Source organism: Phallusia mammillata, chromosome 8 (genome assembly GCF_965637545.1).
Source record: "Phallusia mammillata chromosome 8, kaPhaMamm4.hap1.1, whole genome shotgun sequence".
Taxonomy (NCBI): domain Eukaryota; kingdom Metazoa; phylum Chordata; class Ascidiacea; order Phlebobranchia; family Ascidiidae; genus Phallusia; species Phallusia mammillata.
Genome location: NC_137259.1, coordinates 8,964,422 through 8,991,808, shown reverse-complemented (window position 1 = coordinate 8,991,808; position 27,387 = coordinate 8,964,422). Strand labels below are relative to the sequence as shown.

General features: G+C 36.7%; 4 protein-coding genes across 4 annotated transcripts; 2 read left to right on the top strand and 2 right to left on the bottom strand.

The window, feature by feature from the left end:
- Positions 1-4,736: 4,736 nt before the first annotated feature.
- Positions 4,737-8,458, bottom strand: LOC145204745 (von Willebrand factor-like). Its single transcript, XM_080077341.1, has 7 exons — positions 8,350-8,458; positions 8,111-8,281; positions 7,472-7,600; positions 7,245-7,359; positions 6,999-7,140; positions 5,016-5,167; positions 4,737-4,854 (listed from the first exon to the last, which is right to left on the bottom strand). The coding sequence occupies exons 1-7, from the start codon at positions 8,456-8,458 to the stop codon at positions 4,737-4,739; spliced, it is 936 nt and encodes a 311-aa protein (XP_079933467.1).
- Positions 8,459-8,486: 28 nt separating this feature from the next.
- LOC145204744 (von Willebrand factor-like) lies at positions 8,487-11,896 on the bottom strand. The gene is made up of 12 exons (XM_080077340.1): positions 11,767-11,896; positions 11,180-11,236; positions 10,796-10,958; positions 10,577-10,730; positions 10,430-10,507; positions 10,222-10,369; positions 9,991-10,109; positions 9,741-9,894; positions 9,429-9,660; positions 9,213-9,356; positions 8,837-9,062; positions 8,487-8,723 (listed from the first exon to the last, which is right to left on the bottom strand). The coding sequence occupies exons 1-12, from the start codon at positions 11,894-11,896 to the stop codon at positions 8,487-8,489; spliced, it is 1,842 nt and encodes a 613-aa protein (XP_079933466.1).
- Positions 11,897-18,275: 6,379 nt separating this feature from the next.
- On the top strand, positions 18,276-21,826 carry LOC145205061 (proteasome activator complex subunit 3-like). Its single transcript, XM_080077705.1, has 7 exons — positions 18,276-18,382; positions 18,878-18,973; positions 19,715-19,883; positions 19,981-20,162; positions 20,334-20,416; positions 21,269-21,395; positions 21,450-21,826. Exons 1-7 carry the CDS (start codon positions 18,278-18,280, stop codon positions 21,528-21,530), a joined length of 843 nt encoding a protein of 280 aa, XP_079933831.1. The 5' UTR covers positions 18,276-18,277; the 3' UTR covers positions 21,531-21,826.
- Positions 21,827-23,596: 1,770 nt separating this feature from the next.
- On the top strand, positions 23,597-26,491 carry LOC145204527 (chymotrypsin B-like). Its single transcript, XM_080077118.1, has 9 exons — positions 23,597-23,733; positions 23,891-24,028; positions 24,151-24,330; positions 24,487-24,641; positions 25,121-25,218; positions 25,362-25,501; positions 25,626-25,754; positions 25,963-26,108; positions 26,325-26,491. Exons 1-9 carry the CDS (start codon positions 23,661-23,663, stop codon positions 26,487-26,489), a joined length of 1,224 nt encoding a protein of 407 aa, XP_079933244.1. The 5' UTR covers positions 23,597-23,660; the 3' UTR covers positions 26,490-26,491.
- Positions 26,492-27,387: the final 896 nt, after the last annotated feature.

Sequence of the window (27,387 nt, the reverse complement as noted above, 5' to 3'; positions counted from 1 at the left end):
TGTCCTACAGTGGTTGCTGAGACAATTTCTGGTGTTGTTTGTCCCGCAGTGGTTGCTGAGGCGATTTCTGGTGTTGTTGGTTCCACAGTGGTTGCTGAGACAATTTCTGGTGTTGTTTGTCCCGCAGTGGTTGCTGAGGCGATTTCTGGTGTTGTTTGTCCCGCAGTGGTTGCAGAGGCAATTTCAGGTGTTGTTGGTCCCACAGTGGTTGCGGAGACAATTTCTGGTGTTGTTTGTCCCGCAGTGGTTGCTGAGGCGATTTCAGGTGTGGTTGGTTCCACAGTGGTTGCAGAGACAATTTCTGGTGTTGATAAAGAAAAGAGTTTTTTAAATTTCTAGGTTATACCACAAATGGTGCACAATTTGCATTGATACATTCAAAAAGTAACTGCTAATTATCAGACAAAAATGTGCGAACACAAATTGGCCATTTCAAAACTTTTTCTGTCACTTTTTAAAGATAAGTTTAAAATTTGTGTTAAACGTGTTATTGGCTTGTGCCATGAAAGTAGCTACCATAAAAAATTACCATGAAAGCTACAAGAGCAAAAAAAGTCAGTGCTTTGAAATTTACTATTGAGAAAAGTTTAGAAATGTAGCATACAAATACTACCACAATTCAACCGAATCAATCTATTGCCAAGAATAATTATGTACAACAGTAATTGTTTATTGTATTGTGTATCATAAGCCAGAATCAGTAAGATTTCTACATAAACATGTCATAAATGTTGTTTGCTGTTATCCCGCATTGTGTTTTATTTGTTTGTTTTTTTAAATAAAAAAGGCTCAGAACCACAATTTAAACAAATCATTTATAGAAAACAAAATTATATTATGGGAAACTGAACAAAAGAAGGTATGCTTAAAAGTAGTTTATGAACAATGATATTTGTCCAATAAAAACATTCTAGGTTGACTTAATGCTCACTTTACATTGGTTTAGTTAATACTATGTTTTTGTTTGTTTGCTTAATTATGAAAATTATGTAAAATACCATAGTGAATATTTAAAGTATTAAGGGTTCTGTTGGCTGAAACACTCAGTTATTTCAGTTTTTATCAAATCAACACACCAATGTAATGTATTTAGGTATCGATTCAATGTGCCGACATAACACAAGCCACATTGTGTGCAAAATATCTTTTTGTTTTTTTGGAGAGCATATTTTGTAAAAGGTGTTTTGTTTTGCAGTGACAAACATTTAAAATTAATGACATTAGTTTAATACACTTAAAATTAGGCAATTTACAATTAGTACCTGCAGTAGTTGATAAGGTTGTGTATGAAGCAGTAGTATATTCTGTTGTTATTGCTAAAAGTAAATGTAGTAATAATGTGTTGCATCAGCAAAAACACGGCAACTTACCATAACAAGCACAATAAAAGCGAATTTCATAATCCAAACAAAGTGGAGGTGAGGAAGTTTGCTTGTCATTGTAACAACTTAACCCAGTCTTGTCACAGCTAACAACCTATTTTAAGTGCAACCGCAAACTTTCAGAAACACAAATATATCAATTCTTTTTTGAATGCATAACAATCAACAGAAAAGGTAATACATCATTGTGTTGGAACATCAATAATCAATGCCAGTTGGATTCCTCACACAATCAATAAATTTATGCAAACAAGGAAATCCTTCACACTGCACAAACTTTAACAAAAAAATCACCTGTAGTTTTACAACGTGAACTGGTTATGTTTATGATGAAATGAAAAAAAAGGATTATATTTTAGAAAGTTGATCGAGGATTTGAAAGATTAGTACCGTAATTTTCCGTGCATAATGCGTCCCCGTGCATAATACGCACCCTAAAAATGGCATGTCGATGTTGAAAAAAAGCCTGTTCCCATGTATAATACGCACGCAAGTTCGAAATATCTAGCGCCATCTAGGTGTCGATTTTTAAACTAGTACTGTAATGGCGGCCTCCATATGATATCCGGTCTGCGATGGAGATTAAAAAACAAACAATATTTGACAATAACACACCATCAAGGATTGCACCATCGCATCAAACGATGTGTCGTCAATTACGAATTTTACTGACTAAGTGTGTTGGGCAGGATGCCTGAATGTGATGCGTGATTGACAACAAACAAGAAGAAAGGTGTGATTTCAAGCTTTATTTCGAGGAAGATTTTCTTCAAAAATTGTTGTACCCATGCATAACGCGCACCCCAGATTTTAGGACAATAAATTAATTAAATTTTGCGCATTATGCACGGAAAATTACGGTACGTAGTGACAACATATACACACCTCTTTTGTGTCTGATGATTTTGTTTGGCTATTTACAACCCGACATTCAACATCTGCAATCATCTCAGCAGAACAAAATGCATATGATTGACGCAAATGGTCAAGAGTTTCGAAATCACCACCATTAACAAGATTTGGGCTAAAGCTGTTCATCCAGCCAGTCCAGCCATTTTTAAGGCAGCTATAAAGCAAAAGTTATCTAGTAACTTGACAGTTGCTTAACTAACAGTTAAAAAACAATAAATAAGCTATGTATAAAACGTAAATACTAAAGCAAAACAAACCCTGAAGGAAAAGTTGAAACAATCGTTGATGTTGTTTTTCCGACAGTTGTGGTTTCAGGTGAAGATGTTTCCTGTGCAGGAGTTGTATCAATTGAAGGTGTGGTGCCTGGAGATGAAGTTGTAACTCGTGCAGATGTACTGGAAGGTGTGGTGGTTGGATTCTCACAAGGTTGGCCAAGACAGTGTATTGCTTGTTTGGAGCAGTAACAAGTGCGACATTCATCGGACAGAGATGGTATTGGTTGACCTACATAAAAATATAATTTTATTTTAGTGTAATTTTTTCATTTTAATGCAATAACAGTTTGGTCCTTGTTGAATATTAATTTATTTAGTTTCTATGTTTAAGGAACTTTAAACAACAAAATGAACCAAACAAATCTACCTTCTTTGTAGAAAGTGCCATCAATTTCAGTACAATACTGGCATTGGCTTTCTTCAATACATGATGAGCCTGTTTGGTCAAGAACCTACAAAAACAACGTAACTTTAACCAAAATATCACATCACAATCCAAAGAACATTACCATTCCTTCTGGGCAAACACATCCTTCAACACAGCTCTGGGTACAATTAGCTTCAACTTCATCGTAATAGTTTATGTTGTCGCAAGTCTTTGGACATGCAGAAGCACATGAAGAGTATTTCAAAGGGCAATCCCCACATTGCATGGCTGAAAGTAGCAACAAGGAAATATAGAAAAGTCCAGTTGACCAGATAAATAATTTTACCAACTTAACCAAGATGATGTAACTAGCCAGATGATGCGATTAAGCAGCAATTTTTGGACAAATGATAGGCAATAATTTCATGATTCCCATGTACTTAAACGAATTATGTGATTAACAAGTAGGTGGTTAACCAGATTCTGCTTTAGGTAGTTTCTGAATAGACAATGCTTAAAAGACTTGTAAGGACATAAATTTTCACAGACAATTTTCCAAAGTGTTTTCTTACGGCAATTTCCATCTTTCCTCCAAGAAATTGCAACACCAAGGCGACTGCACTCCTGTGCATAGGCAGCAATGGCTGTGCAGGCACATTCACAATCACCACCAGAGTCACATCCACATGCATCAAATACACACATCTGGTACCTATGACATAAAAAGGTTACAAAAAGCTGGTACAGCACTAGGTTAAAAGTTTGATTTTAATACCATTTCAAGGGATCTTCTATTGAATGACAAGCTTTAAAAGTATCTGATTTGATCACTGCACATTTCTTTACGGACCATGTTCTTCGACCAGGATGAAGTAAACAAGTATCATTCATCCCATAGGAATCGATGCAATAAGCATGCACCTGAAAAAATCAGGTAAGTACATTTTTTTGAGAATTTAATTTTAGAGCTTACCCTCCATGAGTTTCCAAACAAATGTGCTTGTTTTTCTGGTGGTCCCCTTTCAGGAGTGAGGAAATCATCATTTTCATCACCATTGTAGTTCCCACACAAACCTTCAACCTAATAAACGTTTACAGAAATTTCAAGCAAAATTGATATTGCTTAAGTCCAAACTACAAATTTTGTTTCAGAAAAAAAAAAGAATATATAATAGTTAAGTGGTGCCAACAATTCCTTTTTCGTAAAATGTTATGTTACAACAATAATTATGTCACTATTTAATATCTAAAGTCACACAAACTAACTTTACAAAAACATTTGTAAAGTTTCTGTAAAGTAACCAATGTAAAACTTTGGGATGTGCACGTTAATCTTAAACAAAAAAAAAGTGATACCTGCGCTTTGTGGTGTGGCTGAAGAAGTACAGAGATTCTTGTAGCTTTGTCCCATTTCAGAGAAACTCCCAAAGATGTGTCTTCCACAAAGATCCAAGTTCCTGCACTCCAAACAGAAAATCTGGCACTTTCTGCTTTCACTTGACTGAGTGTTTTACCACGTACAAGTTTTACAGTGTCAACTTTTCCATTTTCTGCAAATGTGTGGAATTAGAATATATTTCAAACCTGCATTACATCTACAAATGCTACCTTCAACGGTGAATGTTATTTTCTTGGTGCATGTTACACCACTTGATCCACATGGAATATTTTCAACAATAACACTAAACTTTTCAATACTCAAAGCAGAATTCCGAACCAAAACATAGTCACAATCACCCTAAATTGTAAAACACTTGGTAACTGTCCAATAGTTTTAACACATTGCTGAAATGTTGTTCTTCAAACCTGAAAGTCAAAGCGCTTTCCGTCAAACGTCTTGTAATGTGGATCACCAAACACCGTACATTCTCCAGGACATTCTTTACCATCACAGCTCCATGCCTGACCCTCACATACACTACAAAGTGCATAAAAGTAACAGAAATAAATACAAAACTGTATTTAGGGAAACAAATTTCCAGAAATGTCACTCTGGACCATAGCATTTCATTTAGTTACACATAATAAATCACAAAAATGTCTATCCCTTGATTCTGTTGCAGTCAAAAAAAGTCATACCATGTGTTGCAGTCAATTTGAACTTGGTCTCCTGAGTGATAACTCTTTCCACCATGGTAACATGCACAAGATGTTGCTGGAATGCATGTATCAACATTCCAAACAAACCCATCATCGCACACACAACCAGCTTCACAAATATCAGTAATGCACTAAAAATAATTAAATTTATGGTAAGTTGTTGAGGATTAGTCTATAATGGTTTAGTCCAGTGGTTCTCAAACTGTGCGTCGCGACGCCCTGGTGGGTCGCTTCATTTTTCCAAGGGCATCGCAGAATAGTTCCGTTTCGTGGCTTTTTGTTGTTGTATCAATAAACACAACTTTAACAATACGTTTCCTCATTAACTTTTGATTGCTGGTGCGTCGCAAGTACAGAAAAACTTGTCCAGGGGCGTCGCAACAAAAAAAGTTTGGGAACCACTGGTTTAGTCTATCCAATCTTTGTGTGTGCATTATAACTCAATAAGTAAGGTTTCATTATAGCAATTATAATGTAAAAGTACTATGACTTTCCAATGTTGAGGTACAGATATTGCAAAAATACGCTAAAAATAATATTTTTTATTCTACATGATTTTAGTAGGAGATTAGTTTATTCTCTATGTTCACATTTAAAATTATCTTAGTTAGAAAGGTATTTTGAATGCAATACTTGCATTTAAAGCAGGGGTTCTTAAACTTTTTCGGTCGCGCCCCACTTGACACTACTTATTTATTCTCACGCCCCCCTAAAAAAACGTTAGCACTAATGCTTGTCTTGTTGTTTTTTTGAAAACAACATACATCGTATGTCCGCCTTTAAGCTACTGTCAAGTTAGTTCCAATCGTTAGAAAAAGCCACTTCAACACTGATAAGCTGCGAAAGAAAGTTTTTTTTTGCGCGCGCACTGAACCACGTTGTCAGTATTCGCATAAACTACGCATATGTTGCCCAAAAATTGTTGATTCACTCAAAGTCAAGGCAATCTCTGATGCGAAATTAAGAACAAATAAAGAATATACAGCCGACAATTTTGTACAGGGGTCACCAAACTACGACCCGCGATCCCATTTATTAGGTTTGCCAAAACGTATTGATAACTTTGTTACTGTCAAAAATTAATCTACTCCTTACGAAAGTTTACTGTTCCGACATGCAAAATTAATATTACCGACTTTCATAGGATTGCACCGCCCAGGATTGGTCCAAAGCCAGTTTATTACGTCACAGACAAAACAAAAAGTGTTAATTGTGCGCAAACAATTGCTTATTGTGTTACTTGTGACGTAATATACAAGCATTTCTTGTAAGATAAGACTAACTATACAATTTAATAAATTTTAATTGGGTTTTCTAAAAGATCATATCTTGGCGCCCCTATAAAATTCGCCTCGTGGGCTAATTTTGAGAAGACGGCACTAGGGCATGTAAACTATGCCGCACGCGCGAATAAACGTTTTCGGCCCGCAGTGGAAAAAAGTTTAGATAGTACAACTGGACATCCATTTCATAGTAATGAAGCGTTTCCTTTGCTGCTTAATGAAGCGTTAACTTTGCTGCCATAATGTGCTGCGCCCCCCTTACAAACCCTTCACGCCCCCCTAGGGGGGCGCGCCCCCCAGTTTAAGAACCCCTGATTTAAAGGTACTTCTATATTTCGCTAAGCCCCAAGTATTGGTGTCGTTGCATTAGTTTTGCCATGCCAAATGGAACATTGGGAATTAAACCTAATACATTTTTGTTTCTTAATTGAACTGTTACTATCTGGTAAATGTGGTAGTACATGACCTTATTTTACAAACCTATTCAGTATTTTCCCTGTTTTTATTGTAAATGTATTGGAAAAGATTGTTTTTGTAAATTTTTGTGAAAAAGTTGAATCAACAAGTTTGAAAAAAAGAAAACAAAAACTACTTTTTTTATGAATTTAAGACAGGTATTGACCACAACTACCATGTGTTATTTGGAACCAGCTAATGGCTAACTTTTGCCCAAACTTACTTCGAGACCACTAGCAAGACTTTCACATGTCAAAGGACAGCTACTTCTACAATCATCCCAATGCATGTTATCTGGGCAAGTTCGATTTGGTTGGCATAAATCTGGCACATTTTGACACGTCCAACTTCCATCAACGCACATGCTGTAAAATATATCAATTAATAAAGCACCTGATTGTACCCTTCCCTGTAGTTGTTATTTTTTACAAACTAGTTTTAAACCAAAAAAGCCACAAACAGGTCCTACCAGAGCTGACAACCATCTTTCACCACATCTCCAGCATAATATGTTTTTTCATCCCGAAGACAACTACAGTTTGATTTCTCCACACAGGATTCGCCATCAAAGTCAAGTAACAATCCTGCAGGATAAAAGGTCATCTAGTTTTATGCAAATCAGGTTATCAAAGGGAAAAAGTAATATTACCTTACTGAACTAATTCCCCAAGTACAAACCAAAGAATTTTGACTTACCATCAGGACAACTGCATCCTTCAACACATACTTCTACACATGACGCTTCATCTTCTTGAGAGATGTCACAGCTACCTTTGCAAGCTGACCCACATTGTTGGTACACAGTGTCGCCAGGACAAGATATTGCTAAAACCACAGAAGTAAGCAGTAAAGTGCAAAGTTAAATTAATTTATTTTAGCTTTGTTGTGCAAATATTGAAACCTATTTATGAGAATACTAAACAAAAAATTTTAAATCTAAATAGTTTGAAAGCTTGTATGGTCACTTGCACCAAAGCAATCCTGTATACTCTAGTTTTACATGCATCCTTTTGTGGCTGTGGTTTTGTTTCAGTTTCACCAGACATTTGTCAGCAGTAAATTTTCATATTTCGTGAAATCACATGTTTCAACTCATGAATTTATTATGTTATGTAAACGCAAGCAGTTTCACACACAAATAAAAATTTGTTGGCCATGATTTTCACATGGGTCAAGTCAAGTCAACGGAAAAAAATCCCAGCCCTATTTCATTATAGGGAAATCCCCTGTAAAGCGAATGAAATCTATTTTAATATAAATCTTAATTAACACCAATTTTTTTTCTACTGCATAACAGGACTTCTATTTTTTGGTAAACGTTCTAAACTCACTTACCACATTCAGAAATTGTTTCCATCCAGTTTAAGACAACTCCCTGATCAGCACAAGCAGTGGCAAAATCAGCAAACGAACTGCAAGCAGTTTCAATTGCGTCTGCATCCGCGGCACAATAATCGAACAGGCATTTTGCGTAGTGTTCCTCCACATCAACCACACTGTTACAAGCTGCAAAGGCAAAACATTTAAACAAATTAAGTTCATATGTGAAACGAAATCAGATATTGAATACGTACATGAAAACACAGAGGATTTCAGTTTTAGGCATTGTGCTTCGGCTTGTTGGCGTAACTGTGGAAATCTGGAGCATGGATGATGTTCTTCTCCAGTTACCTGTAAACGCATGGTTAAAGAAAAACAAAAAAAAATTGATTCAGCTTTTAATTAAATTTACCTCTTCATTAGGACAGGCAGAAGAAGTTTTCCATTTGTTACCGAAGGCTACAACATTTGTTTCTACATCGCCTTGTTTAGTGTAAAAGTCATCTTGCTGATTTTTGTTAAAAGTTCCGCACAACCCCATCGTTTTTGATATAAAAGTGGGTGGAGCATGAACATAAACACGATTTATTCCATTCCAAAAAACAACCAGTCCATTGCTCAGAGTGACCTACCAAAAAAAGTAACATCCCGGTAGACTGATCACGTGTTTATACAACGTTTTATTATCGGTTTGGCAACATGCCATTTTAGTCTAAAATGAAATAGAAAAAGGTAAAATACCTTCATCATCACGTTGGACACTTTTCTCACGACCACGCCGCGAGAACGATAAGGCAAGTTGTTGATCAGTTTGTCATTAACAAAGGTTTGAAATTTCCGTTTCATATTAATAACGCGTTGCTGATATCGAATTGTTATAGATTTTGTGCAACTTTGTTTTGACTTTCTTTGCAAGTTGCATTCGACATTTTCCGCTTCAATGCTGTAGAATTCATCCTCGTTTGTTCTAAAAAATAAAACTTTAGAAAGGCACAAAACGCGAAAAAAAAACATAACAAAATCACACCTTTTGTTTCTGAGTATTTAGAAAATGTAACAGTAAATTTGGAATATCAGGTTTGTAAATTGTGCTTATGACGTCATAGCAAACCTCTACCTGTTTGTCACAAGAACGTAGGAGCATGCTCCCATGAACGTGTATTGTTTTCCGTCAAATGTTCTGTAGTGTGGGTCTCCCGTAGCTACACAAACTGCCGAACATTCATTGTCAGTGCAATTCCACAATCCACCATTGCAAGTGCTGCAAGTAAATTTATGGTTGTAAGCTTTGACATTTCACAGCAATGCAGTAATTTTCTTTCGAAATATTTACCAGAGGTTGCAGTCACGCTTTACTGATTTTCCCGAATCAAATGATTTGCCCCTTGCGGTACAAGGACATGATTCACGCGTTATGCATAAACCATTGTGTAAAACTTTGTCTGTTGGGCAGTGACATCCATCTATACATCTGCTGTCTTCACAGTTATACGACATGCTTTTGCACGTGCGGGGACAAACTGAACCGCAATCGTTGAACACCATGCCAGCGGGACATGAGGTACCTGTAGATGTGTACATAAACGTGTTAAGCTGGAGACGAATGGTAATCGCAATACAGCTGACATTAGTGAACTTTATGTACCACAAAATCCTTCTCTTCTCCAATTGGCTTTTCCACCCAAGCGATGACATTCCCTGGAATAGGCTTCAAATGTTGAACAAGCGCAAGTAGGAGTTCCATCGCAACGACAGAGATCTTTTACACAAACCTCATAATATGGGTTTGCGGACACAATCTACATTTAAATATGTGTATTAACTTTCATGTTTTGTTGTGCGCCTTTTAACTACTATAGAAACATCACGATTGTGTTATTTAATGCAACGTATACCTCTCGACATTGCCTGAACTCTGGACCCGTTAACAATTTGCTGCAGTAGACTTGAGACAAGGTTTGGTGACTCTCGCTCGTAAATTTGCAGAACTGATTTTTCACATCGTTACACGTGTCTTAAATATAATATATATTTGTTGCTGACCGTGTATGGCATTTCATAACAGAAAGAAGGTTATTTGAATCACTTTTTATACACTTTAATTAAAGTAAAATGTTAAAGTAAACCTCCTTCAGCAGACGGCATGCTCCATGACGTAGCGAATGGTGTAACAGTTTTGCGTACGACGTCGTTAATGTCAAGGAGGTCGTCCTCAGAATTGCCGTTGCTTGTTCCACACAAGCCACATGTTTTGTTTCTCATATCCGATGACATCTGTTTGTGTAGGTCGTAGTTTTAGTTTTCACTAATAATAAGTTATATTTAAGTTTCTACCTCGATTTTGACTGCATCCTTTCCATTCCACATGAGCATGAATCCCAAACCACCTTTCACGATCACGTATTGCGATGCCTGAAAAAAAATCAACGATAATGATCGGAACTTCGTACATCATATTAATGCACAAAAAGTTTATATTACTTGTTCAAACAGCAGACCATGGGCCTTGCTTGGAATTGCAATCGATTGATCTTCCGTTCTGGCTGTGATTTTGCCATCAACGCTTTCCAAAGTGATTTGAAGGTCGGAAAAGAATATAGTCAAAGATAATTCACATTCTTCGGCCGCAGAACATCTGTAAAATATCATTTATTTAGAACAGTTTGAAATTAGGCTACTACAAAATGGATGCAACGTTACTCTTTGTCGTTGGTGACATGGATCGAGAATGTATCGTCCACACAATCACCGGTCAGTTTGTAAGTACATCTTCCTTCGAAGTTGTAGATTAAACCATCGTATGTGCGGAAATGCGTCTGACCCCACAAAGCACAAACTGGTGCGTCTTCCACATCTGTTTTTTCTTCGGACCAAATTGTAAAAAATATAGATTCAAGATAAATTTCAAATTATGAGTTTGCTTGCATGCTAGTTTGCTTTAGAAATATACATATTAAATTACTAAGATAAACGCTAAACAAATTAAATGAAGTGATTTTCAGCCGCAGTTGTTTATAAAAAAGACGAATTTTTTATTTGCGTCTTGCGCTATCAATCCCAGCAAATGATTGTGTGATAACTTACCTGGAAAAAACGAATTAGGAATATTGTCTATGTGAGCTGGGGTCTCATCGGCAACACCTATTTAAAAGAACACAAAACTATAATTTGCGAGCCTTTGTCAACATTCAAAACAACGGAAAGTCGCTGGGGCACAACGTTTGTAGAGTGCGTGGCATTGTTATAGCACACTGGTTAAGCTATGTTGTGCAAACTGCCCGTTGATACACAAATGCCATGTGTTTGGCTGATGTCTCTTTAATCTATTAGGTTAAAAATGGGGTTAACAAAGAAAACAATCAACCACTTAAGCATGAATATATAAATTACATTAGTTTTTTTTACGAATTACACTTTTCATGTTTATTCTTTTATTTAAACAGTTAATTGTGGGTATATAGGCCTATCGAAGTAGGTTATTAGAAGAACAAGTTGTGTAGAAGTGCAGAATAACTAACTTAGATATTGTGAGTTTTTTTGTAAAGACAGTCATAGATGAGTAGCTGGGATCAACTGGTTCGGTATAACACCTTCAATAGGTCTGGCGTACTATGATTTATAAATTTGCTCAAGTTTTTTTGCCCATCGAACAAAAAGAAAATCTTTCCTACTTATGCAATTGTGTTGCTGAAGCGGTGGATACCACACTCCATTGATACAGGTGTACGATGGAAGTTGGGTCGTTCCATCCTCGAAAACAAAATTGTCAATACAAGAAAATTGACATTCTTCCCTTCCCATCTGGTTTTTGAAACAGGATGATCTTGTGTTTAAGCCGACATCGGGAAATCCGCATTCTACACGAATATTTATGGATTAGCATGTCTCCTAAAAGTATTTATATCTGAATAGAATAGAAAAAATGTAAGATTCCTTCATTGATGTGACAAGTTTGTCAACCGTGTTATAATTTGTGTTTATTTTATTAAGCAATTTACATGCCAGACATATAACAGGATTATAAGCTTTCACTGTTTATTGGAAACTAGTGGTGTGAGAATTGGTATCCGGGTGCGAGAACAAGTGAGAAGTTATTCATCATAAAAAACATCGCAAAAATTACACAAAGGCGAGTCCTGGTGGAATGCTGACAAATCCATTCGCAAATAATACGAACCAAAGCTAACTTAAATACGGATGTGAGAAACTTAAACACGGATATGTATTGTATTTTTGTGTGCTTAAGTATATGACAAAGGTCAAATGCTAATAGAATGCGACTCCTTGATAAATATGTGATGTGTGCATTGCCTTTTAGATCTAGGGATTAATAATAATACGGACCCGGAAGTGCGTAAAGCATTTTGTCAGGGCACCACACGTACAGCCCAACAATAGAAGTTGAGTCAAAGATGGATTAAAATTCAGGTGATTTTAATCAAAGCCTTAAAATTTACCATTGGGCAAGTTCGAAGTCGCCCGTTTCACCAATACATCAAACATCCTCCTAACAACTAAAAAGCGCATTTGTTGTTGATTTCCCTATTTTATTTGGTATTGATGCATATCTACATCTCAAATGAAAACGTTAGGCTTTATCGACCCGAAAATACCCACAAACTTAAATTTGACCGGCAAAGTTGGCTACATCAGTAGTTGCCATCCGGTTTTCGCAATCCTAATCATCACAAACGAGAACAACTCGGCCGATTTCACGCGCAAGGGTTTGCTTTGACCGCATCAATATTGTCGCGTAAAACAACAGGTAAGGAAAATCGCCAACGCTCAATCAATCTGACAGGTCCTTCCTTCGCATTGATTACGAGACTGTCCGGTACAAGGTGAAATGCAGGTCAGTGTTGTTTTTCTTTGCTTGTTGAAAGATCGTGAAACACACGATGTTTGTGTTCGCGCAAGAAACTTACAGGTGTGAAGTGATCGGAACTATAAGTTTTAACGTTTTTGTGTGGTTTAACTATATTCATCACGCAATAGTTTGTAACATTAAAAGTAACACTTTGTAGTGCGGAGGTGACAATAACTAATATTGTTTAATTCTTAAATTTACTTTTTTTGACCCCTAATTGCAAAAAATATTTTTGGACCCTAAATCTACAAAAAAATATTATTGGACACCCAAAATTACAAATTTTTTCGCCCCTGTAGCCAAACCAATCATACTTTTTTTAAGATTTAGGTTTGAATAACAAAAACCACGTATTTTATTATTGGGGGTAAAGCGAAATTCGCGCCTTTGATAAAGCAATGATTGATAAGGAACATTGCAATAAAGGGACCCAAAACACACAATTCAAAACCTGGTTTCATCCCATGTTTAAACAATAAATATGTAGCTACAAATAGTCCCTCGAATTCTCAACATTTCATGACAAAATTAACGCGTTCTTGCACTTTATTTACTTTTAATCGTGTTTTTGGGGCGATTTCGTGATACATTTTTAACACTTGCTAAACGCTATTGTTAATTTTATTTAGAACGAAACTTTGTATATTGAGCGATTATTTTTGTTTCAAATTCTCAGATTTGAAGGTTGTTTCACTAATTTTAGTTGTACTTGTTCTACTAATCAACTACATTTCTATTAGTTTTACTAATCAACTACAAAAGATCCAGTAACCCATTTTAAGTACCACCCGATATTAAAAGATAACTAGTAGAAAGTGTAACAAGACTCACCTTTTTGTGTTGATGCGGCTTTAATTTCTCTGCAACAATCGTCACAACATTTTTAAAGCACAAGCAAATTAAACAAACAAGAAAAAACAAAACAATAAACCAACCTGAACACAAGTAGCAGAAGGACCAGGCGAAATACAGTTATCGTCTCCATCGCGTGTTACCACTATAGAACACGCCTTTTCACCTTTACCGGAAAACTCGTTCCGAATACCGTGCTCTTCCAAGCAGGTGTTTATATAGCTTCTTAACCTGATTGGGCAATATCGAAATCCACAAAGAATTTTTTTTCAACCAACTAGTAGAAGAAAGTGCGGTTTAAATACATACTCGGTACAATAAGGCTTTGCGTCACAAAGAATCACAAATCAACTCGAAGCACAGTTTTATGCGCCCAATCTTGGTTTTTTATTGTGATTTCAAAAGTGCGGGAAGCCGAACACACCCATCGGTCGACAGTTACACACGGATGTAGATTAATCAAACGTCACGCCAATGTTTATACGACTCTTATCGATTGAATCTTGGAATTGAGCTTGAAAATACAGGGGAACAAACTTTTATCCGGCTGCATTTATTGGCACATGTATAAGGAATTATATAGTTTCTATGGTGGTAAGACAAGCAAATAATAAGGTTCGTTTAAAGTTAGCAAATAGAAACTAAGTGCATGTTTTTGTGTGACCGGTGATGTCAAAGAAAACAAACCGCGATCATGTCCCAAGAAATATAATAGGACTTTTAATGTTCACAAAAAATATATGCATCGCTTTCTAGAGCAGAGGATTACACCAACTTAGCTTCCAATCTTTTCCAAGACTAAAATTTTCCGGTACTCCCGGATACCAGGTTTTCTACTTTAACCCCCTGGAGTGATTTGCTAGGAAGCGCAAATACATCCAAAAATGTTTCCGGATAGTGGCGTGTTTCACATCTTCAGTTGCTACCAGTAGAGGCGCCATCGTAAAACCTTAAGGCAGTGGTTCTTAAACTTTTTCATTATGGGCAGGAACTTGGCCGAATGGTCCGGCGCGCCTAACCCATAAACAGACATAAAAACCCTGATCGGGATTCGTCCCCGGGAGAGTCCTGGGTTCGAACCCCGTGAAAAAAAAAAACTTTTTCATTATTTTTTTCAAAACGGTCCCTTTGCCATTATACCGAGGGCTCGCGGTCCTTAGCCTGCATATGTCTTTCAGAAAGAATAAATTGATTGCGGGATTTTAGCTGGTTATGCAAAATTGCGCATAACAATGATCTCGATGTTCATTCAACCCTGTAGACAAGATGAGTCACATTTGCACACCAGGCAATGAACAACATTTGTTCGCTTGATGCCTTGGCGGTCCTTTCAAGGAAAAACACGAAAAGCTAGTTGGTTTCGCTTGTGACGTGCATATCGTCCCGGTGCGATGAACAAAGCGTTGCATCTCATGTCTTTATGTTGAAAATTAGGTCTGGAAGGTGGCTCAGATCAAGGGTGCACAACCTGCGACCGTAAATATGTATATGTTAAAATGTAAATACTGTCCGCCGTGACGTAAATAAAACTGTTTGGCTAAATATTTGATTTTCAAAACTACCCCAAATGGATTTTGTGGGGGCTGGAAACAATTATTATCACCTAATAGCGATGCGTCAGACTTTTTTGTACGCCTATTATGTGCAAACAATGCGAAAAAATACGCAACACAAGGACATTTACAGAACTGTCTTTTTAAATGAGCGACAGTGCTGTTTGCGCTATCTTACAAACCTATCAATGTTTAGCAAATTTTGGACTGCCATGAAGTTCGTACATTTTTGGACAAGGATCGGAAACAAGACACACAAACTACACATATTTTAGGCATAAAACAAAGTATTTGGTTTGCAATTCCAACCTAATTATTGGTGATTTCTGTTTCAATGTGCTCTGACGTGCCTCGTTGAAATATAATCAGGTTCGGTTCGGGTTCACCTGGTTTTGTTTTTATGGGTTCGGGTTCGGTTCCGGTTTTTAAAAATGTAGCCTATATTTTCGGGCTCGGGTTTTGTTCCGGTTTGGGCAAATCATCCGGTCCGAACCGGTTAGCGGTTTTTAAACCGGTTTAAATTTGTATTCGTTTTAATTTAATTCTACCCATTCTACCTGGCCTTATCAAACTCCAAAAGAATTTTGCCCGTGCACTGTTATTTTTGACACGCCCTATAAGTGTTATCTCATGTTTTGTTCAGTGCGCTGTTTTGAAAAAAATCACAAAATATAAAACAGACTGCATTTTTTACTGGTTCGATTCCGGTTCGGGTCCAACGCCAAACAAAATATGGGGTTCAAATCCAGTTGAGGTTGTTAGAAAATCGTAATTAGCGGTTCAGGTTCGGTTCGGGTTTATTGAAATTAACCGCTGAAACCGGTTTGCGGGTTCGGGTTCAGTTCCGGTTCGAGCAGTGGTTCTTAACCTTTTTTCCTTGCTGCACCCCTTTCAAATCACCAACCAATTTTCGCACCCCCTTTCATATCACTAACTAATTTTCGCTCCCCCTTCTGTAATTGCTTAAATAGAATAGACATAACCAACCTTAATGATTCAGCACCCCCGCACCCCCTAGGAACAGTTCTCGCACCCCTTGGGGGTGCGTGCACCCCAGGTTAAGAACCCCTGCCCTAGAGATTTTTACGACTGGCTGAATAATTTTTGGTCAAATAATAAAATAGTGAAAAATGACACGCCTGACGCCTCTTTATACTTGTAAAAATCGCACCAAAGTGATTACTTCAATTTTTTGTTCCAAACTAAATAACCACAAGATATTTGGAAAATTCCCTAACATGAAAACATTCAGGGCAAATGTAAAGATAATTATAATTAGACTATTCGGTTTAAATAGGAGTTCTTTATCCAACAAGTATAAAACATAATCCCAAAATCTTTGTTCGTGATCGTAAGCAATAAATGTTTAATGATCTCTTTGTAGTAAGCATCGTGTAGGCTAGTCGTGCAAATGGGAATTATTTGGGTAAAAAAATACACCGCCTCCAGTGGTTAATTGGAAACATGCCTTTCGGTTTTGGATGAAGCATGTAGGCTTTTTCATTATGTTGCGGCTCTTGGATTGAACGATTCTTATTTCTGATGATTTTCTGTCGCATTGTGTTAGTTTGCGTAGAATTTAAGATAAATTTCTTATCGTTTGGTTTGCTACATGGCATATGTTGGTTTTGGATACTTGCATCTGTACTACAAGAAAAAAAATATTTGCCTATTGCCTTTTTGTACGACAAAGCTTCAAGCAGAGGTGTCCAACTCGAAAACACCGCCGTGCCATTTTTGGTTTTAAAATATACTCGCGTGCCAATAATCTTGTCTTAAACGGTTTGGGCTTAATCCAAATATTTGGCCAATATGTTGAACCCTTTTAAATGTTTAGAAAAAACGTCATCAAATGGGAGTAAACTTGTTTATGGTACTCCAGAAACCTTCTGTTTGTGCGACAAAAATACAAAAAGTTTGCAACAGGACTTATGTTTTACTTTTATTAGTGGGTTGTGGATCTTTATCACTGCACGATAATCTTTGCTTAAGTGAGAATATAGGCCATAAACAATAAATACAAAAATATTAATTGAGTGACCTAAGTCCTAATGTTTACCCTCTGAATGTAGCAAAACCTCGTGTGCCATTTACAAATGCTCCGCGTGCCACATGTTGGACACCCCTAGCTTAAAGTAAACGTATACAAGCTTAGTTACATAATTACATGTTGATTAGTTCATCATATAGTTTGGCAAACAATTAAATTCCATATCGTACAAACCATTTCATACTTGGTAGTCTGCACTAACTCTGTATCTGTTGCTATTGGTCACTCCCATGCAGTAACAGTTGTAGTTGTTGCTTAACTTTCTTGGTACTTTCAATTTTTCAAACGTTATGACAAATATTTTTAAGTTTATTGGAAAACATTTTTTTATTAATAATTTCTAGGACTTATTGCACTAGCTGCAGTTTTTAGGTTAATATCTATTATATTTTAAACCCTCTTGTGATTGGAGCATTCTGCATACACTAAGGTTCCTCTATTTCTCAACTTTATTGTTTCTTGAGAAACAAGAAATTTAAAATTTGTTTCTCGAGAATGCCGACAGTCTGAATTTTTTTTGTTTAATGACAACACACAATAAAAATTGCTCTTTCGGGAGCGAAGGAAGAAAGTAATGTGCCCAGTGGCCAGTGCACGCTAGGGGGCAAGTTGAAATGAAAAATACACGTAAAAAAGGTGTCACATTTACTATTTGTTTATGATACGTGCATACATATATGAATCTCCTTCTCTCTTACCCAACTTGCCAAGCTTTTTTATGTAATAAACCAGAACATTATTTCCACAAATCGCCATGATTTGTTTAACCAGATTAGCTGTATAGCCTAATTTAAATGGCAAACAACTTTGTGAAAATGTCCCCAGTTTTCTTTGTTAAACATCCTTTACATTGTATAAAAATGTGTCTTTTTAGTTTCTTTTTAACATATATAATAATTAGTAATTTTATGCAATTTGTTCAAAAAATGAATTTGGACATCAAAGATAAAGAAGTAAAACAAAAGGTGAGGTTTATGTGCTAAATATACAACACTATAGTTTGGCTTTGTATATGTTAAAAAAAGCAGTTGTCCTAACTTTTTTCCAAATCACCTCACACTCAGAGACATTTTACAGCATACCCTATGAGATTGTGTGGTAAAATGACAAACAACTAAGTTATGAAAAGAACTCACAGCATGTTTTGTGAATAGATATACCAATGAGTCAAATCACTAAGCAGTTGCAACTTGCAACATGTTAAGTACATTGCCATAAAAGCCTAATCAATCATTTGATAATAGCCTACTAGGGAAAAGGAATTTTCCTGGTTCGTCAACAAATAGGTGTGGACAATGACAAACACAAAGGGCAAAATAAGTTGAGAATGAATGGAATATCGGTTGGTAAAACTAAAAATGTATCTTCATTCAGAACAATATTTCGGTTAAACAAAAGCACTTGTCTTTTTGGGTCAAACTGGTTTTGTGTTAAAATTCTGAAATTCTTTTCTTTGGTAGGTGGATTTATTTAAGGAAAGTATCACAAAAGAAGCTGAGGAATTGGTCAAAGATTTTTTTCCAAGAAAATGCATCGAACTAGATATACTATTAAAAGTAATTTAGGTGTACCTAGCGTATGTATCTTTATGTTTATACCTTTTGCTCATAATATTATGATTAGGACTTCCAATTAATTCTTAAAATATTTAAATATTAATTTAAAAAAAATAATAATTTAAAAAAAATGAATTTATTCTTAAAATAATTAAACATAGCACAATCATTCGCATATTTTATAAATAAGTGTACACTATGATGCAAGAAATCATTATATATATACCTCTTGTATTGATTTTGTTAAAAATGAAGGCACTTCAATATGTTTAAAAAATAAAAGTTGACAACTTATTTTTTTGTTTTAATTGTTCTCATAAAAATTCGATAACTAAATATTAAGGGTAAAGCAGTGGTTCTCAACCTGTGGTATGCTGGAGCTTTTCGGGTGGAGTAACTTTCTGTCATGCTCAAATTAAGATTTGCAACCGAACTTACCCAACTGGTCAGCCCTGGTTTTGGGCAAAACTTGTGTCTTGGTCTTTTATTTGGAATTAGTTGCTAAACTTGCTCCTTTCCGAAATAAGCTAGGCTGGTCAAGAACATATCTATCTTTTGGTCTGATCATTAAAATAGGGTTAAGGTGATACCAGCGATATAAAATGGCGCCACAACTGTGGTAAAGCAAAACACAGTTCTGCCTCATGCTTGTCACAACTATAATACTAAACTTTTCAATATATTTGCAAGTTGGATTTTAGCTGAAATAGTAATCCGAATTTTGGTTGAACCTTTAAACAGGAGGACTGCATGCAGTTAAACATGTCTTCCATTATGAAGCCTATCAATCTTCCAGTACCAGATGTACCAAGTTTCGCAAATCACAATGAAGCTGGTGAAGGAAACCAATCAAAGAAAAGAAAGATTTCACCCAGCGTTGAAGAACTTGAATCTACAAAGGCTTGTTGTGGTGATAAAATGTTTAAATCACATGTGTATTGTGTCATCTAAAAATGTTAAAAAGGTCTTTTGTTTCTTCAATGACATTTACCAGATTCTATTGACAGGTTCAAAAGTGATGGTCTTTCCAAATGGACTGGTTCCCTGCAATGATCACATATTAAAACTGGTCAACATAGTGAAACCAGATATTTTAACACTGATAGAGAAATGCAATACTGTGAGAATGTGGGTAACATTGCTTATTCCTAAAATTGAAGATGGCAACAACTTTGGTGTTTCCATACAGGTACAAGTTCCATATTTTTTACAGTTTTTGTTGATAACAGGCACGATGGCAGTTTTTATGAGTTTAAGTTATTTTGATGAGTTCATATTTACAGCTTTCATCAAATGTGAAATTAGTTTTTATTGCATAAGATTGGATCTGTCAAATATTTTTATTTTATACCATGATCAGGAAGAAACACTGTCAGAATTGAGGCAAGTTGAAAGTGAAACTGCATCATACCTTGACCAAATTTCCAAGTACTTTTTTACAAGGTGAGGTAATAAAGAGGTGCATGCAGTGTTGGGATTCAGCCGGTTCACACCGGTTCTATAGAACTGTCTCACGAAATTTTATGAGATCAGCGAACCGGTTAGTATTAATGTGTACTGTCAAAGAACTTTTTGTAACAGAACCGGCAGAAAAATATGACTATTGTAATAGAACCGACTGACAAAAAGTTTGGATCGAACCACTGGGTGCATGATTGTGCAAAACATCTACTAAATTAAACTAAATGAGAATTTATGATTTGGGTAATAAATGAAATTTATTCAATGTTTTTAAATAAGGCTGATGAATGTTTTGTATTTGGTACATGTTAAAAATACTTGACAAGTATGTTTTGAAGCGCTTCGACATTTCTGCAAAGCTTTAGACTAAAATTAAACCAGTGTTTCCTAACCTTTTTAGGTCTTGGACTGTTACTAAATAATCATTTGCAGACCTAAAAGACAGTTCAACAACTCATGGAGTTGGAATTGTGTTTGCATGCAATGGATGTCAACAGACTTAGTTTTGAGAAAAACTAAGTTAAACTAACAAAAACACTTTAACTTATATATATCCAAAGAATAAAAAATACCTTATTTTGTAAAAATTCACATTGTCACAGGCGATTGTTCCATTTTAACTTGGTTGTTTAACGATAATTGGTACTGGTGTGTCAACTTGTACATAATATTCAACATGGTTTGTAACTTGTACAAAAACCATATAATAAAGTGATTTGTAATGATAAAAGAATAGAGCAGTAGTTACTAAACTGTGCTGTGTTTTGGTTTTAGGACTTGACTAACATTTTATCAGATTTGAAAACTAAGTAATTTATTATTATTATTGTTTAGAGGCCAAATTGTTTCCAAAATTGCCAAATATCCCCATGTTGGTGACTATCGTCAGTTTGTTTCTGAAATTGATGAGAAACAACTCCTCAGCATACGATTAATGACTGCCGAACTCCGTAACCACTATGTGAGTGATAAATTCCTAATCTTTTTACAGCATTTTAATTTTTGGAATTTTTAGTCCACCCTCCATGACATGATCATCAAAAATATCGAGAAAATTAAAAAGCCTAGGAATGTAAATATTGATGGCATGTACTGATATGTGGGTGGTGACCGTATTGAAGTTAGAAGTGATGAAAAAGATGCAGGTCTTCAGTGTGAAGAGGTTATATGCTCATAAAGTGCAAGTACATTATAGACACTGTCTGAACAAACTGCATTGTTTTATGGTTGGTTTCAATCAGGTCAAAATCATCCGTTTTTATGTCAATGCTTTAGTTTTCCTTAAACTAGAATGTCGTTTTATTAGTTTTATGACATTGAATTGTGATTCTGCAATTAAACAATACTTGTGTTATTTTTACGAAAGTAACTGAAATAAATTCCAACACTGCCTGTTGTGCTTTTAATAACAGGTTGCACATTGTCCACAAGAACGATAAAATAAAATAAAAATTCCCAGGACGTGACCGGTGAGGGAAAGAACAGTTTTTAGGTTAGTTAGTAACAACCAATTATTACCATTTTAAAGAAGGTTACACAGCAAAGAGAAATCTATCGTCCACTGGAAGTTTCCGCCATGCTAGAAGATTTTAGCTCGTAACCGTTGCGTCAGATGTGCAGTGGAGCGACTAAAGTTCATTGATTCCAGTCGGAAAAGTGGCACACCCTTATAAGACACCTGTAGGGATCAAACGCTGATTACGTCGGTCATCTAATCTAACCACACGTGATAGAGAAAGAGGATGAAATTTAACAGAAAAAGAAACCTTGTTGGAAGAAAGGGTACAGAACACACATCGTGATAGTACATACCATTGCCGTTGTGCTATACATGAGATAATGGGATCGGTTTATTTCAATCAGTAAACATATCGACAAAACAGCACTATAACATTCACCAAGGCCGGAAATACCTGCGCAACGTTAAAACGTTATGAAGCGCAAAGAAGGGCACAACTGGTGGATAATGATTGAACACACATGTAGCTATATAGGCCTTCACCGTATTATAAGGTGTTAGCGTGGAACTGTACCAATCGAGGGGCCCTGAAAAACTAACCACTCGTGTTAGGGAAAGAGAGTGGGGTTCATGTGAAACAAATTCTTTTAAATTTTTTAAATAAGACTTGAAAATTATCGTGGTGAAAATTACAAATAAGACTAGAAAATTATCGTAGTACGCATTGGACTACCTAAAAGATAGATAGAGAAGCGTTGCCTCCCAACCGAAACAAACATAGCATTTGTAACAATGTCCACTGCAAATTTTCATCCCTGCTAGTTTACTGACCTATAGTTGTCAGTTTTTAGTGTTTTTTTGCCAAAATATAAACCATACATGTCAAAATTAACGTTTTTTGTTAGGCTATAACGTAAGTACGTGCATGGTTCTACATCCTTTGTTAATACCTACTTAATATTTTAGTAATGGCAGCTTAAGACCAAACACGTTTGCAAGCTTTTTGAAGTTGTTTCGCATTTTTTTTAAATTGACGGGCTTTTAGACGATTACAGGTTCAATTCTACCATGACTAGTTTGTATGATAGTACTTATGTAGTACTTAAACTGCCTTTATCGCACTGATCAACTTTAATTCAACCCTTACGTAAGACGTAATCAGCGTTTTCAGCACGCTGACAAACAAAATTTTGCAATGGTTGCAACAATATTATATATTGCGAACCTGCAAGTAGTTTTGCTATGTTACCCTCGCTCAAAATAGAACATCAAATTTGTTCACCACCATCTGTGCAAAATCTCACGCCATGGGTGTTTGTGCTTAAACTGCTGACGGTGTTGTTTGAGTAAACTATTATATTACCTGAAACAACTACCTGAAATCATTTAGTAAGCCTTTTCTGTTGTAGCAGTATGATTTGCCTCCTAGCATTGTCGTTTTGTTTGGTTTCGCATTCAATTGCGGCTCCACAGATGCCGAAGAATGTTGATGGTATGTTTTGCCTAATGATTTTCAATTTTCACCGCAACTATAATTTGCACATAAGTGTAATATTCAGTTTAGTCCGCTAAAGTGTAGGCTTTCTGAATCTAAACATTTTCGTATTTTACCATTTATTTCATATTGCAGACTATTCCGAGACGATACACGCATCGACAGGGGTAATTAGCAGCACCGGATATCCAAACGGGTATACTTCTTCCGCATCTAACAGCTGGAAGTTGCGCGTCCCGGGGGCTACCAGTTATGAGATCACGTTTATTGATATGGACTTGGACGTGAATGGATGTGACGATTACATCGTGTTGTACAACGATGACAACATGGCTGCCATGGGACGTCAGTGAATTTTGTTGTATTTGAATTTTCTCACTATGATGGGAGTAACACAAACCTTCCAAGCTAATACCCTCAATTCTGGATAAGAACTGTTTGGTTAAATAATAATTCAGGTATAAAAGTAACTTTGCAAGTTGCATATTTTCTCAATTTTCAGAGGTATTTTGCAATGACCCAGGACAAGTAGTTACAATGCCTGCTTCAGAAATGACTATTTCTTTCATGACTGGATCTGACATATTTGCTGGACCACGTGGGGCTGGTTTCAGCTTGAAGTATACTGCAAAAGGAAACGGTAGGTATTGTTTGCGCTTTACAGAAAGTAAGTCTGGAATAAAAACAGGCCCCCAAAAAAATTTGTAACAATTCTTTTACAAAACAAAACGACAACACAAAAACAATTGTTGCATATCCAAGTCGTGCCAACCAACCCACCAACAACCACCGTATCCAATACTGTTCCACCATCTACCACCATCATTGGATCATCAACAACCGCTCAAAACACAGCGCCACCTACCACCTCCACTGCAGCAACTGCGCCACCAACTACTACTGCCGGACAAACAAACAATCCACCATCTGGAAGTTTTCCACGTTTGTATACGACTTTTGGGATTATGTTGTGTAATTAAACAAAATAATTGGTATACAAGTTTACAGAGTTTGTATAGTAGGTAGTTTTAAACAGGATAAATGTATTTCTGCTAAGTTTGACAAGGCATACAAGGACTCGGCAAATTTATCTTTCAGCTGGTAGCCAGGATGACAGCAATTGTGGAAATCCAGTAGTCAAGCCTCAAATAACTGGCCTCGACTACGAAGCTCAGGGTGCAGCTGTTTCTTACCAACAGCCGATACGGGTGGTTAACGGCGAAACCGCTGTACCACACAGTTGGCCGTGGCAGGTTTGTACCAAAATCTGTTTTATGTGTAGACTTTGGTTTGTACCAGGGAGTCGAACCGCTTGTCATAAGGGTTCGGGTTCGGTTCAGGTTTTTAAAAATGTATATTTTCGGGTTCGGGTTTTGTTCCGGTTTGGGCAAATTATCCGGTTTGCGGTGTTAAAACCTGTTCAAGTTTTTATTCGTTTCAATTTAATTCTACCCATCATCTACCTGGCCTTATCAAACTCCAAAAGAATTTAGCCAGACTGCATTTTTTACTGGTTCGGTTCCGGTTCGGGTCCAACGCCAAACAAAATATGGGGTTCAACTCCGGTTCGGGTTTTTAGAAAATCTTAATTGGCGGTTCGGGTTCGGTTCGGGTTTAATGAAATTAACCGCTCAAACCGGTTCGCGGGTTCAGTTCCGGTTCGACTCCTGGTTTGTACCAATGTTCAACAAACAAACAAACAAACAAAGAACAATTCCCAAACTGTTTGTAGGTTTCGCTTCAAGGCTCTTACGGATTGGCTTACTGTGGTGGAACTTTAGTTCAAGCCCAATGGGTCGTAACAGCAGCACACTGCTCCGACCTTATTTTGTAAGAACTTTCCTGACATTTAATATAACAGCGTAGTTATTTGTGCTGTAGCGGATGTTCCATATTTTTTGGCAACGACACTGGTCGATGTTGCGTCGTTTAGTAAGCAACAGAAGTAGGTTTATTGGTGTTTGTTCATGCAGCATTGGAACTTACGGATCTGATCAAGTAGCTCTTGGAATGCACAATAAGAACTTGAATGAACCTTCCCTTCAGAAAATTGACATTGTTGCTAAATTTGTACATCCGTCTTATGATAATCCTGACCGCAGCCACGATGTTGGTAAGTATTGTTTTGCATTATTTCCACTTGAGCAGTGTTTTGAACAAAACTCTTTTTCTGTGATTAAACAGCTGCTAAAAATTTAAAATGGTTGCGCAAAAATTACAACTACAGTTGTTTCCAGCAATGGTAAAAATGAAGGAACCAGCAGTATTAAACGACTATGTGTCCTTGGCATGTGAAGCGCATGAAGGATGGTCCTTCCCACCAGGAATGCAATGTGTGGTTACTGGTTGGGGAGTAACAGCGGAAGGTAAAAAATTATCCCATGGCAAAAACTATTATAGTTTGTAGAAACTAGTTTGATTTTAAAGTTTAACAGTTTCAAAACAGTTAGGTAACGATCTTACCCTAACTGATGTTTTTAGCCTTGTAACTACAACTAGTGCTTAGTGAAAACCGTACAGCCAAAGTAGAAAAAATTTCATAAAAAACATTATTTGAAACACGCTACGATTTAGGTGGAAACCAAGGAACTAATATCCTGCAGCAAGCTCCACTGCCGCTTCTGAGCGATCAGGAATGTTTCGATCTCTACCAACAAGCAAACTTGGATACAACTAGTGATATGCAGTGTGCTGGTGGCGACGGAATGGGCGCCTGCAATGTATATTGCTTCCTGGTTGAAAACATAATTAAATCTTCAAATCTGAACCACATAACATTAACAGCTGTAACTGACCCTATGATCGAACAAGTTCTGTTTACAAGTTTAGTGAATGTGTGTTTGTTCCGACACGAATTAAAACACATCATGAAATTACTTGTGTAGGCCTAAAATATTAGCATGAAATACGCATAAATGTTGTTTTGTTTTGTGCAGGGCGACAGTGGTGGTCCACTTAACTGTTATGTCAACAATCGTTGGTATCATATGGGCATCGTCAGCTTTGGTGAAGCAAGTTGCGACACTACAATTGCAGGTGTGTTTGCCCGAGTTGCTGAACTTCGAGAGTTTATCGATTCCACTATTGAAATGTTTTCATGATTGTCACGAATAAAATAGATCGTGAAATTTGGTTGTGCACTGTTCAGCCCGACACGGGTGCAAAAATCAACAAATGTTTCGGGCCAAGGATACTGCTGGGCGCGATGCAAAGAGTGCTTAGTGCAAAACGGAAACGGAGAAGTTATTAATCAGTGAAATAACCAAACTGATGCCTGCATTACACGTCGCGTATAACGTATCTGTCGTTGCCGAAAACACCCAGGCATAAACAAAAAACGAAAGCCCAATTTTGTTGGTTTTAAAAGTAAGGCAGCTAACATTATGTGAATAAAAGTATTTAGTTGGATTTAAGTTGTGTTTCTTTTGGTTAAACTCTCGCCCGGTGCAAGAAACGTTAAAATCTGTATTACGTCAGTACGACAGTACAATCACCTATCTGCGCAACGTTGCAAAACGCGAAAATGTGAACAGCACAGCTGGTGGTTAGATACTAAACGCGCTGCAGCCACACTGTTATTACAAGGTGTTATGTGACAGAAAGACACATACCAATTACCAGGGTAAGTTTGGTGCGTTAGAAAATCTAAACTGGAAGTAACGTTGGTGGAAACAGTCGAGTGGCCTCCAAACTAATGATTAGATCTATACAAACTTGTTGGTGTAGACAAACCTCGTACGAAGAAAAATAAAGGAAAATGTTTCCTGCGAGCAACAACAAGTTTTTCTCAATGCGACTTATTCAGGGAATGTTATGTTCGCAACTTTCTCGGAAATTCAGGGTAAATCGCGACATCACCACGTCCTAAATAGGATTGATCTCCGGGTATTCGCTGGCCACATCGCTCAGTTTATTCAGTGTCCTTGCCCTCGGATAGTTATTAGAAAACTTCTGCTGTAGCCTATTGACTTAAAATGTCGATTTTGTAAAAAAGGAAAG